Source organism: Procambarus clarkii, chromosome 27 (assembly GCF_040958095.1).
Source record: "Procambarus clarkii isolate CNS0578487 chromosome 27, FALCON_Pclarkii_2.0, whole genome shotgun sequence".
In the NCBI taxonomy this organism is placed as follows: domain Eukaryota; kingdom Metazoa; phylum Arthropoda; class Malacostraca; order Decapoda; family Cambaridae; genus Procambarus; species Procambarus clarkii.
Genome location: NC_091176.1, coordinates 642,720 through 657,019, shown reverse-complemented (window position 1 = coordinate 657,019; position 14,300 = coordinate 642,720). Strand labels below are relative to the sequence as shown.

At 39.6% G+C, this 14,300-nt stretch overlaps 1 protein-coding gene across 11 annotated transcripts in view; it reads right to left on the bottom strand.

Moving 5' to 3' along the window:
* Nucleotides 1-14,300, bottom strand: part of PAN3 (Poly(A) specific ribonuclease subunit PAN3) — a 93,857-nt gene that overhangs the window by 53,956 nt on the left and 25,601 nt on the right. For 10 of the 11 annotated variants that reach the window (XM_069332206.1, XM_045749410.2, XM_045749409.2 and 7 more), the window contains 2 exons: nucleotides 12,291-12,456; nucleotides 4,247-4,438 (listed from right to left, as the gene is read on the bottom strand). In XM_069332206.1, coding sequence (XP_069188307.1) covers nucleotides 4,247-4,438; nucleotides 12,291-12,456 — 358 coding nt within the window. The remainder of the gene's footprint in view (nucleotides 1-4,246; nucleotides 4,439-12,290; nucleotides 12,457-14,300) is intronic. The other variant, XM_069332211.1, reaches the window with a different exon arrangement.

The window sequence follows — 14,300 nt, the reverse complement described above, 5'->3', positions numbered from 1 at the left end:
ACATTGAAATAATTAGGTAATAATATCTTTGTGGCAACTCCCACCTGTCAGCGCGGGTGATGCTGACCAGCTCTGACGACCACTCTGCCAACGCCCACTTTTTGCCATACTTCCTCTGTCTATTGCACCCAAAATATGTCACCTACGATTTTTTTTTTCCTGTACTCAGGGAACACAAATTAACATTTTTAGAAGACGAAATATTTTTTTAGAATTTTTTTCTTGTGCACAGGGGTGTAAATGTCCTCAGGACCCTTTAGCAGTGGAAGGGTTAAAGTTGGCGGCGCGCATGACGGGCATGCGATAGTGTTAAAACATTATTTAATGTTAGCTTGTGTAGGCAAAGGAATAAAATAAATAAATAAATAAATATGGGTGTAGGCAACTCTGATACTCTTACCTTCTTGCCAACCAAGATATGTTTCAGTGGCAAAATTCTTTCCTAGCCATCATGATTTCTGGACTAACACAATTCAAACTACCTAGGTTTCACTACATAAGCACTACCTTCACTCCATGAAAACTATCTTTGCTATGCAGGAATTGTCTCAATCACAGTACAGTGGCCAACACCATATTCAAATCACTACTTATTTTGCCTGGATTCATACCAAACGAAAAGAAATATGGGTACATGGCAGAATGCCATCATATTCAGAAATTTGAAAATAGAGTGATTCACTGACCCAGAGAGGCCTAGTTACACAGGTCAGGCTCATATAGACAAGACCTGAAGGAGCATCTCATGCACACCAATTCTGTACATGTACCCCAATGTTGAAGGAGATCTTCAAGCCTCCTCCTAAACTGTCTTGAGTTTGAAAACGGGCCTTCTTCTGTGGTTACCCCCCCCCCCTCCCCTCACATCCCTGGATTGATAAAATTATGGAACATCCTTTCAAAATGTGCCCTTCAAAGACAAGAAATAATTTGGACACCGTCTACACAACCAGTAAACCCAAGAGAAAACACCATGATTGCAGTAGCTCAAAGTGACAAGGACAGCAGTGAATGGATGACCTTCAAGGAAAGAAACACATTTACTAAGCGTAAGTACAAAATGTTGACAACAGTGTGGCAGTACTACAAGAAATGAACGAGTACAAAATACCAGTAGGGGGCTGGATGCTCATGGAACACTGGTGGCACAAGAAACCTTACAAACATCCCTGCAGAGTTATGCTGGTGCACAGACACAATGGAGAGCACTCAAATGTCCTGATTAATTTCCAGAAGATTCATTTATGAAAATTCTAAGTATTTCAAGCCCTCCTTGGTATCACAATTATTTACCATGAATAACATATGTTAACTACCAGTTGACATGCTAAGCAACCTCCACAAGATGGGAGCACCCAAACCACTACAGGGTTCCTTGACAGCAAGCTACTTCACTCACACTCACAGGAAAAGTAGGGGTACAAGAAAGGACATAGGTGCAACCAAGTGATCTAAGACAGAAGCTTTCTATCCAGTATTTACTCAAAAGCTCTATTTCTATGCTATCCCACTGTTGCTATATCACGTTAGGATAGGATATGGAGTGAGAAAATAAAACACAGGACAGACTCACCAGTGCTGCAGAATGATGGATCCCCAGAGGCAAGTATACAAGTATAGCTACCAGTACAGGAAATGAAATAATGAAAAAGGCTTTCCACCACTACACATTAGTGATGCAGGCAGGGAAGCATAGGAAGAATGTGCAGCAAGGTGTGGAACAATTTCCAGAACCATCTAATAAAGAGGGAGCACAGCCGGTCATAAACAAGAGGGTGGCTTGTATGTGGCAAGATTTTGGATAGCACATGCCCTAGCACATACTTGAAGTTGATTCACTTTAGCAACACTGCAAAGCAGCTTAGAAATGCATGCATAAGGGAAGAGGGAAGATACAGTAAAGCAAATTCACTATCTTCCCTCAAAAGATTTTTATTATAAGAGTAAACACTATAGAAGACTCGGCAAACCACCAACTGATGCAGCCCAGGTCTTTCAATGGACCAAAGAAAATATGTTCAATGAAGAAAAGTTCCAGCTTCTGTGTCATGGTATAAATGAAGTCAAAATGGAAACAATCTCAAGGAAACTTCAAGGTAAGGTGATGAGAAAAATTTAAATTTGATCACAGTTTGTCAACAAGGTAACTAATTTTGCCCCTGAAAAACACAACCTGATAGTAAAGCTGTAATTATTATATACTTCAAGGATGTACATACATAATCTATCAAATCTCAGTAAGAACACAGTTTGTATTTAATTATCCTAGTGTAAGCGTAGTTATAAGCATAGAATGAATGAAAGAATGCTTTCAGAATGAAAGCTACCCACTTAGTACCCCATAATCCCTGGTTGATGGGGTTCTGGGAGTTCTTCTCCCCAAGCCCGGCCTGAGGCCAGGCCTGACTTGTGAGAGTTTGGTCCACCAGGCTGTTGCTTGGAGCGGCCCGCAGGCCCACATACCCACCACAGCCCGGTTGGTCCGGCACTCCTTGGAGGAATAAATCTAGTTTCCTCTTGAAGATGTCCACTGTTGTTCCGACAATATTTCTTATGCTCGCTGGGAGGGTGTTGAACAACCGCGGACCTCTGATGTTTATACAGTGTTCTCTGATTGTGCCTCTGGCACCCCTATAATCTATCATGAAACTTTTAAACTTCTGATGGTTTGGGCATAAACTACCTTTATTTAACCTATATCATCCATCTACTATATTCACAAAAGATAATGCTTTTTAAAATTCTGTTAGGATCTGTTTTCTTGGCTTGAATCTATGGTCTCTTATTATTAGAGTTCAAGGTTTCAAACATTTCCCCCATAACAACTATGCCAATTCTTGTCACAATTTTGTGATACTCATAGTACAGTACAGGTAATACTTTTCTTGCCTACTCATTTTGGCCTGTTTAACACTTCAAGCCTTTTCTCATAGCTTGTGTTTTATGTTAGGGAGGGAGAGAGGGAATTATCAAGGGAAAGTGCCAAGCCATTATAGTCATAATGGCTTGGCACTTTCCCTTGATAATTCCCTCTATGTACTATGTATGACAGTATTGGAAGGGGTCAGGATAAGGATTTGGAATGGGACTGGGGGAAAGGAATGATGTCCAACCACTTGAACAGTTGAGGATTGAACGCCGACCTGCATGAAACGAGACCGTCGCTCTACCATCTACCATCAGGGAGCAATTTATTAGCACATCATTTGCACCTTTAATTTACTGATGTGATTTTGGAGATATGGGCACCACACGACTACTGTACTGCACATTCTAATTTGGATCTAATACATGCCATAAACAATTTTTTGTACCATTTCTCCATCCATGAATAAAATAGTGATGCTGTATTTGGCAAGCATAGCTTTGGCTCTTTTGACTACTCCCTTTGATGGCCCTCTCACAATTTCTGTTGAACCAATCCTGTTTTCTGGTTCTGCACCTCTTTTGGTATAAATTCTTTTGTATCTTCATCGTATATGTCACAGAATTTGGCATACATCTTGTTTACTTCCTTACCTAGCAACAAGTTTTTCCAATTAAATTCATTAAAGAATTTGTGAAGTTCCCCATAGTGTCCTCTCATGAAATGAAGTTCATCAACTGTTTCTATGTCCCAATTCTCTTCTAGATAATATCGCATGGCATATTTAATTTCCAACAGGACATTATCACTCTTTCCCAGGAAGGAAGATACTGGATATCAAATATCTCTTCCTCTTTCCTGATGAATTTCCCATTTTCACCAGGATGTTTCATAAATCCAGTATCGACGGAACATCCCCTTCCCTCATTCTTGTGGCCTCCTTGACGTGTTGATACATGAATGTCTCCAGAATGAGGTTTACAAATCTACCTGTTCAAATGTCCTCCATACGTATGTGTGCGTGTGTGTGTTTCATTTAATAAACTCAGAGCAAGCGATCACCACTGGTTGACAGCAATAGCATAATTTATGTATTAGCCAACAATAACAGGCTGCCATATAGAACACTTGAAATGCTTGCTACAGCATGCTAAAATTAAAACCACCTGGAAACAGGTGTGAAAAAATTATCAAAATTATCACTACTCAAAAGCTAGTTTTCTCAACACTGAAAATACTGGTACAGTATTAGAAAAAATTAATTGTTATAATATTGGACATTGTAATTTTAAGGAAATAATATTGTATTGCACATGTCCTTTGAAACTATTGAACAGTTATACCAATAGGCAATATATAGAAGAAAAAAACATGACTTACTACTGCCAGAATTTTGGCGATGACTCTTGTGAATACCTCTTGCAGGAGGATCATGAGAAGTTGTACTCCCATTTCCTCCTGCAGTGCTGGCTAGCCCTTCCCAACCATTTGCTGTTAAGGCATTTGTAGACGAGAAGTGTCGAGATGCCAGAGTCTCTGCACCAGCATGGTAGTCATAAACAAACACAATGGCTGCGAAATATTTTTTCTAATTTTAAGAAGTGAAAATCAATACACGGGAGAATGCATATATGCAAGAATAATACAACAAAAATGCAGACAATTACACACGAGGAAACATATGTAGATACACAAGCAAATAGGTAGAATAAGAGCCCAAAACATTAAAATACTGCAAAATGGCATAGCAGGACAAGAAAATTTCATAAATAGAGAAATAAGCAGATAGACTAAGATCTTAAAGAATGCAGTACTGTATATATATTGCTAAAACTTCAAAAAAAATAATTATGATTTAGGTAATAAAACTGGAATACAAGCTGAGAGCTACTTCTAAAACCACAACTATAAAAGGAAGGAAGAGAGAAAACAAGATGGAGGGACCAATAGAAAATTGAAGGGTAAAGGAGAGAAACTCAATATATATTACCCCTATAGTAATGCTAAGAGAAATACTATATTGTAATGTTCTGGTTTTATGGAATGTCTGTGTAGAAGAATTACCACTTGTACCAAAATGACAGTGATAAGCTATTTTAAGCATCCCAATTTGCCCTAATTTTAACAGTATAATACATCTACCGTGCCATACAGACAGGCTTATGTATGTATGTACTTACTCAACAGTATGTAAAAAAATGTGGTAAAAAACTGCATGAAGCTCAAATTCAATCACATCCAGGGTATGTATTTATCTTTTAGATAGCCTCCCCTAACCTCTAAAAAGAGGAGAGGAAAGGGGAGGGGGGGGAAGAAGAGGGGGTGAGAGTAGGGATTTTTGGGGAAAGACTAGAAGGGGAGAAAATAATGGAGAGGGAGGGAGAAGCAGAAGAGGGGGAGATGGGAGATAAGAGGGTGGGAATAGGGGGAATGATAAGAGACATGACAGAGTTGAGATAGGGAGAATGGGAAGGTGGAGAGAGACCCGTGCAAAGCCTGGTACCCTATCTAGTACTAAAATAACAAACTGTCAAAATAAATCAGTTTTGCAATATTTTCTTTATTTAGCTTTTCAGCTATCAGGAGATATCAACTGATCCAGGTAATTGAGGTTGCACTAAACTGAAGTAGGGGCATACAGAGGGTGGGAGAGAATTGAGTATGGATAGTGTAGGGGTAATAAAACTGTGGACTGAAGTGGCCTCAAACACCACTTCCTTCATTTCATTCTTGCATACACTAAAGCATTTTAACCCTTGCACTGCTCACCTATTTTCGGCAAAAACGTCTTGGTTCAATTGACAAGGACATATTTTTATTATTTTTACAAATGTTCAGGTAAATTTAATGTCAAAATGTTTCCAAAGTCAATTATTTCCATTTCAAAACACAAATAGTAATGAAAACATTAAAAAACATTAAAATATAGCCAAATTAAAAAACAAAAAACACAACTCTCTGAGCGCCTAAAGGCGCTTTGCGCAGTGCAGTGGTTAAGTTTCAAGCAAACATTATGAAGCATTTTCCAAACGTTGACTTTGCAATTAAGTTACTGACTAATGAAAGAAACCTTAGTTTCATGATTCTCATGCAAGTGTAGTCAGTTTCTAGTTAAAATTAAGAGGTTCAATAAATTGTATAGTAAACAAAAAATTTAATAGCAATGAGGCTACAGTGCTTAATATATATTTAAAAGGAATGGGTGGTATTGAAAGTCAAAATTTCAGGTTCAACATTAAATAGAAACCTATAGGAAGAATGAATGAAAATATATAAATACTAAATCAAAAAGGTATGCATAATAAAGATACTTAACTAGGCCAATACAGGTAAGGTTGTCTTTATTTTTATGTGAAGCTGTATTTTGGGTTTTCCTCAATTTATTTAATGACTTAGTAGTAACTTTAAGAACCATCACATGATAGAAGTTAAGTAGGTAAAGAATTTAAAGACACATGATTTCAACTGAAGCTAACCCTCCCATTAACCATTACAGGTTTTATATACCAGATTTGAAACAAATTACCCAAAAGACAATATGTGATGCATTTGATCAATATACAGTATTAATGCTCAAGTTATCACACACTAATCACACACACACACACACTTATCACACACTTGGCTGCAAAGAAACGGAGATAACATCTAGGTCAGAAAGAGCTGTAGAAGAAGCAAAAGTAGTAGATAAAATTGTTGGCCTCGTGGAAGGTCTTACAACCATAGAGAATGTGTGCGACTACAGGAGAATAGGCAGATATGTAAAAGGGAAAGATCAACCTTTGAGGATCACCCTAAATGGTGCCAAACAGATGGAAGAAGTACTAAGGAATGCTAGAAAATTACAAAGTGATGAGGATGGAAAAGTGTGGTCGTTAAGACGAGATCTTTCAAAAGAAGAGAGAGAGAAGCTGAAACTGAACCTCGCCGAGGCAAAACGTTTAAATGAGAGCAGGAATGGAGAAGAAATCAATTCTTTTTTCTACAAAGTGATAGGGGTAGGCAGACCAGTAAAGTGGTACATAAAGGAAACCAACAAAATCATTAGAGAGAGGGGCAGTTAAAAATAAGAATAGGGGGAACAAGTTCCTGAAGATTGCATACACCAACATAGATGGAGTAAGATCGCAGATACTGGAGTTAAGTGATGTAATACAGCTGCAGACACCAGACATTGTTGCACTCACGGAGACAAAACTTGAATATGTTATTTTAAATGAGGTCATATTCCCAAGGGGCTACTCAATTTGGAGACAGGACAGAAAAATTAGGAAAGGCGGTGGCGTTGCTGTGCTGGTGAAAGAACACCTAAAGGTGAAGGAAATAATGACTGCCAATCCACAAGAAGTTGACATAATAGCACTAGAGATCTGCCATGAGGATGATAAACTAATGATCATAAATGCATATAGTCCACCGCCAAGCAGCACATGGTCAAAGGAGGAGCTAGATAGTAAACGAGAAGGTCTTATAACAATAATGAGAGAGATCATAGCGAGAGCCGATAACGATAGTTCACGACTGTTGATAGTCGGCGACTTCAACTTGAAATCCATAGACTGGGAAGCATGTGAAGCTAAAACAGAAGAGTTTTGGACCTGTAAATTTGTAGACCTCATCCTGGAAACATTCTTGTATCAATATGTTAAACAAGCTACGAGGATGAGGGAAGGGGACGTTCCCTCCATGCTAGATTTGACATTTACCAGGAAGGAGGAAGAAATATTTGACATTCAGTACCTTCCTCCCTTGGGTAAAAGTGACCATGTCTTTTTGGGAATAAAGTATGCAATGCATTATAATCTGCAAGAAAATATGAAGGTTGATGAAATTGAAAAAGCTGACTTTAGGAGAGGACATTATGGCAACCTTAGAAATTTTGTTAGTGAGTATAATTGGACAGACTTGTTGCTAGGCAAGGAAGTGAATGAGATGTATGTCAAGTTTTGTGAAATATATGATAAAGGCACAAAAATTTTTATACTAAAACAGAGATGCAGAACTAGGTAACAGGATTGGTTCAACAGAAATTGCGAGAGGGCCAGAGACCAAAAGACACAAAAATGGAATCAATACAGGAAGAGGCCAAATCGCCAAACATACCAGCGATACAAAGATGCAAGAAACAACTGCACGGCAGTGATTAGAGAGGCAGAAAGAAATTTTGAAAAAGGGATTGCAGACAAATGTAAAACAGAACCAGGTCTATTCTATAAATTCATAAACAACAAATTGCAGGTAAAGGATAATATTCAGAGGTTGAAAATGGGAAATAGATTCACGGAAAATGAAAAGGAAATGTGTGAAACATTAAACGAAAAGTTCCAAAGTGTGTTTGTACAAAATGAAATCTTCAGGGAACCAGATCCAATAAGAATTCCAGAGAACAACATAGAGCACATAGAGCTGTCTAGAGACGTAATGGAAAAAATGCTCAAGGAGCTAAATAAGAACAAAGCAGTTAGTCCAGATGGAGTCTCACCATGGGTTCTGAGAGAATGTGCACCTGAGCTCAGCATTCCACTTCAACTGATTTTTCAGGCATCCCTGTTTACAAGAGTTGTAGCTGATGTGTGGAAAAAGGCTAACATAGTTCCAATCTACAAAAGTGGAAGCAGGGAAGACCCCCTTAATTATAGACCGGTATCATTGACAAGTGTAATAGTCAAAATATTGGAAAAAATAATTAAAACTAAATGGGTAGAACACCTGGAGAGAAATTATATAATATCAGACAGACAGTATGGTTTTCGATCTGGAAGATCCTGTGTATCGAATTTACTCAGTTTCTATAATCGAGCAACAGAGATATTACAGGAAAGAGATGGTTGGGTTGACTGCATCTATCTGGACCTAAAAAAGGCTTTCGACAGAGCTCCACATAAGAGGTTGTTCTGGAAACTGGAAAATATTGGAGGGGTGACAGGTATGCTTCTAACATGGATGAAAAATTTTCTGACCGATAGAAAAATGAGGGCAGTGATCCGAGGCAATGTATCGGAATGGAGAAATGTCACAAGTGGAGTACCACAGGGTTCAGTTCTTGCACCAGTGATGTTTATTGTCTACATAAATGATCTACCAGTTGGTATACAGAATTATATGAACATGTTTGCTGATGATGCTAAGATAATAGGAAGGATAAGAAACTTAGACGATTGTCATGCCCTTCAAGATGACCTGGACAAAATAAGTATATGGAGCACCAACTGGCAAATGGAATTTAATGTTAATAAATGCCATATTATGGAATGTGGAATAGGAGAACACAGACCTCACACAACCTATATATTATGTGAGAAATTTTTAAAGAATTCTGATAAAGAAAGAGATCTAGGGGTGGTTCTAGATAGAAAACTATCACCTGAGGACCAAATAAAAAATATTGTGCCAGGAGCCTATGCCACACTTTCTAACTTTAGAATTGCTTTTAAATACATGGATGGCGATATACTAAAGTAATTGTTCATGACTTTTGTTAGGCCAAAGCTAGAATATGCAGCAGTTGTGTGGTGCCCATATCTTAAGAAGCACATCAACAAACTGGAAAAAGTGCAAAGACATGCTACTAAGTGGCTCCCAGAACTGAAAGGCAAGAGATACGAGGAGAGATTAGAGGCATTAAATATGCCAAAACTAGAAGACAAGAAAAAGAGGTGATATGATCACTACATACAAAATAGTAACAGGAATTGATAAAATCGATAGGGAAGATTTCCCGAGACCTGGAACTTTAAGAACAAGAGGTCATAGATTTAAACTAGCTAAACACAGATGCCGAAGAAATATAAGAAAATTCACTTTCGCAAATAGAGTGGTAGACGGTTGGAACAAGTTAGGTTAGAAGGTGGTGGAGGCCAAGACGGTCAGTAGTTTCAAAGTGTCATATGACAAAGAGTGCTGGGAAGACGGGACACCACGAGTGTACCTCTCATCCTGTAACTACACTTAGGTAATTACTAATGAGTTACTTATATTCACAAGACAATTCAGAAGTGTGGGCAAGGGAAAAATTAACTGAAAAATCCAGAAAATAACCAAATTATGGGAATAGTTAATAAAGCAGCTATAATTTCTAACACTAATAATGTTATTATTGTCAATGCAAGATTGATAATTCACAGCACCTACTGCAAAGCAAAGATGTCCCCTTGTCTTGGGAATCAATTAGGAAATGATATTCAAACTTAAAAATCAATATATGCTGAAAGAAAGAAAATTCACATCAATAACTAATGGAAACAAAGGTGAATAGATCCCTTGCAGTATCACCACTTGGCCACATGGCTCTTTATTTAACCCTTCAATTGCGCATCGCATCATATGATGCTTTGGAGTACTACGCAAGATTTAAACGGCCCGCAGATACACGGGGTTCACCACACCTTCATCAGGGCTCTTGTAAACAGACGCAATTTTAAAAAAAATCGTGGGCCAAACTCCAGGGTGTTAAGGGCCTCAGTATTGAGTGAGCTACCAAGCCTGACGCACGCAGCATGAGCTCACAGCACTGCTGTTCAGCTTGTGACCACAGCATCGCCTAAAAATGCCATAATATACTTGTTCATGCAATTATGTAGCGATGATATTATTACAGAAGACCCCTGACTGTGATAAAACTGCCCAGGGTTCTGATAATAGCAGGATTGTGGTGATATTTAGCGCTGTGGGCCATGGAGGGAGGAGTAATGCTGTGGGAGAGAGGATGGTGGCGTTGTCTTTTGAGTGTGTGTGGCCACCTTTTATTGACTGCACTCACCATACCAGCTTAGTGGTTCGCTATGGTGAACACAAATGTAGATACTTATATATAACGTGTGTATAGTGTGAGATAACAGCGAGAGTAGGAGGTTGGGAGCCGCCATTTTGGTGAGGGAGGAGCGTCGTCTGCAGGACTTATCATGTTGTTTACTGATGACCACGATGGTCTTTGGGCACCATACCAGTTTACTTGTACAAGTATGGTGAATAAAACAGGTAGATATTTATATATAATGTGTGTATATAGCGTAATAACACCACAAACAGTACTGTTGTAGGAGAAATATTAGTGCGTCTGGCCTTGAGGGCTGCCGCCACCAGCTGACTGTGTGAGTAGCTACGTCTCTCTGCCTTTACTCACCATACAAGCTTAGATGTACAGTTATGGTGAACAAAACATGTAAATACTTATATATAACGTCTGTATATAAAAGCAAAAACAGTATGGTGGGTGGAGAATGGTGGCAAGGCAGGTGAGGTGAGCTGAGGGAGGGAGTGGCAGCCAGTGGCAGCCAGTCACTGCCTGCCACTGCCACTGCCACTCAGCATACCAACTTAGTGGTTTGTCATGGTGAACAAAACATGCAGATACTTATATATAACCTGTGTATATAGTGTAATAACCGACAAAGTATTTGTTCACTGTTTGATGAACATAATTGAATCAACAATACGCACACCATATTTTTGAGTACAGCGATGATTCACTCATTTTATTATATAAATATATCACACTACACACTATTGAATAATATTACAGCAAAAAAACTACGAAAAATCAGAGACATTGAAATAATTAGGTAATTATCTCTTTGTGGAAACTCTGGCCTGACAGCTGGCGATCAACAGACCGCCTGGGACGCACGCTCAGTCAGCGCCTGATTTTTGTCACACTTCCCCGCCCTATAGTGGGCAATATATGCCACTTACGATTTTTTTATTATTTTTCCCGTGATCAGTGAACACAAATTAACAGGTTAGGAAGAAAAAATAATTTTTTTTTTTTTTTTTGGGTATGCGCCTGTGGGTGTCAAATGGTATATAGCTATGCGCCATTTAAGGGTTAAAAGCAGCTGTTGGGGTTTAATTGATACCGCCTCCATATGAAATGTGCAGGGTTAGTTCAGAAAGTTAAGCTACACTGGGGGCTCCAACATTGCTGTTACAACTGAGGTCATTTCAAAATGATTTACTGGACCCTTGGATTTCCACTCTAGGATAGGCTCATGGTGAATCTACAGAAATAACAGAGCAGAGGGAATGAACTAGAAGACCAGAAAGAGGAAGTTCAGACAATTTTACAACTACATAGTAAACAAGGCAAAAAAACAAATTCAAGTTGCTGTAACACAGGGTTGAGCTACATCATGAGAAAAAAAAAACAGTAAATGAACAGGTGATAAAACCGAGGACAAAGAATAGCATGCTTATAGAGAATAAGAGAGAATTATGAGCAACGTATAAGTTTCATACAGATTCAAATACAGATATAACAGAGCCCAATGGGTTAAGAAACCTGTATATAAATTGAAAGAAAATTGAGAAGCAAGTCAAAATACCCAAAGTTTAATGCCTGCAAGCAGAATTAGGCAAGTTGAGAAGTACTATAAGAGTATTTTAAAGCATTAATAAAGTATACATGAAATGATAATGAATACTCTACAATTATCATTGAAGGTTTTGGTGGTGAAGACTTCTCTCAACTGGGTCACACTGGAATGTTGCAACTTCTTCCACAGATCGACTAGCTGAGTCACTTTAACATTGCTCAACCGAAATCCGTGGATACGGTAAAGGCAATAATGTAGACCAGTTTTTATATTAGTAGCCTGCAGAATAAAAAAATATTAGCATCAGCATAAGCAATGTTTATTTATACATCAATAAGAACCTCATACACCCACAAATAAAAATTACACCAAACTTAATACTACTGTACTAGTATAATATAGATCTACATAAAAACTATATACAACAGTATACATAAAATATAATATATAACATACTATACATAGATGTGACAAGGTAAGAGGTGGAGATGGTGTACAAAAGGAGAAAAGGTAATTACAGTATAATTTTTTAAATTATAAAACTAATTGTAATTATAAAAAGTTTTCACCTTCATATAAAAAAAGGCCAGACAACTAATCCATCTAAATAACAATCACTGGAAATCTATTCCAAAATTTAGCAAAATTTAGTTATGCCAGGATAAATCCTGGCATAACCCTTCTGGGAAGACCCACCACACCCTTGGCCCCCCCAGGTAAGCCTGTACCACAGTGGAAGTCTCCTGCCAATCAAGCATGCAGGTCTGTCAAAACCCATACCATGCTCCCAACAAAAAGAGAGGACAGTCTGCTAACTAGGAAGACTCTGGTATCTAGTAACGCACCCAAAAGGGAGAAGGTCAAACCAAACTCAAAATAAGGAGGATCCATCACCGAGGTTTAATCCGGGTCTCGCAGGAGGTAAGCTGCGATGGGCTCCTGAACCTCCTTAGGCGGGATTCGAGAAGCTGAAAACCTCCAGAAGGAAGGAACCGAAGAACCCAGGGGAGCACGGAACCGAACCCGGGAAGCCGCCGAACAACAAATCATACTCGTACAGGGAAGGAGGGTACGAAAACCCCTCCCCCTGCAACAACAAGCCCCGCAACAAGGGTACAACACCCAAGCGGGGTCAAACAGTGCACAGAACCCCCCCCCCCCCCCCCAAGTCAACTCCTCCCCAGCCTCGGGGCAGAGCTGTCCTCCACACCCTCTGTGCCTAAAGAAAAAGCACAGTCCAAGGGAAAGGCCGAGAAGAATGGGTTGAATGGGTTGGTTGGTTGAATGTTACTAACCCGGAAGGGGCAGTCCCCAAAGCCGCCCAAGTCTCACTACAGTACCATCTAAACTGCCCCAACTCCGAAATCCCCAGACATTTGGGACCCAGGAGCAGGGGAGAAATGGGGGAGCAGAACAAACAACAACAGGGAAAGGACATGGGAGCACGGACGAAACCAAAGTTGAAGCGACTAACGCCCCCAAGTCCGGGTCCCTATAACCCAAACAGGGCATCTTAGGGGCATCTGGGTTAGCAACCAACCTAGCGCACTGCTGCAACCAATATCGAGCCTGTAACACAGTAGTCGCCTGCACCCGAACATCAATATCAGAAGACTGGGTAATCTGGAGCAGCAAGGAGCAAGACTTGCAAGGCTCCAGGTCAAAGATTTCATTGACCCAACAGGCAGAACGAGTGAGGCAAATTCAGCACGATTGAGGCAAAATTGGCGAGTGTCACCCTGAGACAAGGGGACAGAGCAGCCATCAAACTCGCATTCGGTGAGTTGGAACCCAGAGGATGCATCCATAGGTCCAAAGACCCCAGTAGGGTTTTCCAGGGCCCCTTAGGCTGACTGCTAAGGTAATGCTAACCGGTTAGGCCCAAATTACCAAGAGAACTGCTAAAACCTGAACCCTTGCGACGTGTACAAACACGGAGACCTAGCAGAGGACCACAAATATAACAAGGTGGATTAACCAAGGGGGCAGACCCTCCACCATTAAAAAAAAAAATCACAATGTCCCCAAGAGGAACAGAACCAGCTGCCATGAATAATGAAAGACAAGCTGTACCATACCTTGAGTCTCTACCAGCAACGATACCACTTCCTACCCAAGGTCAA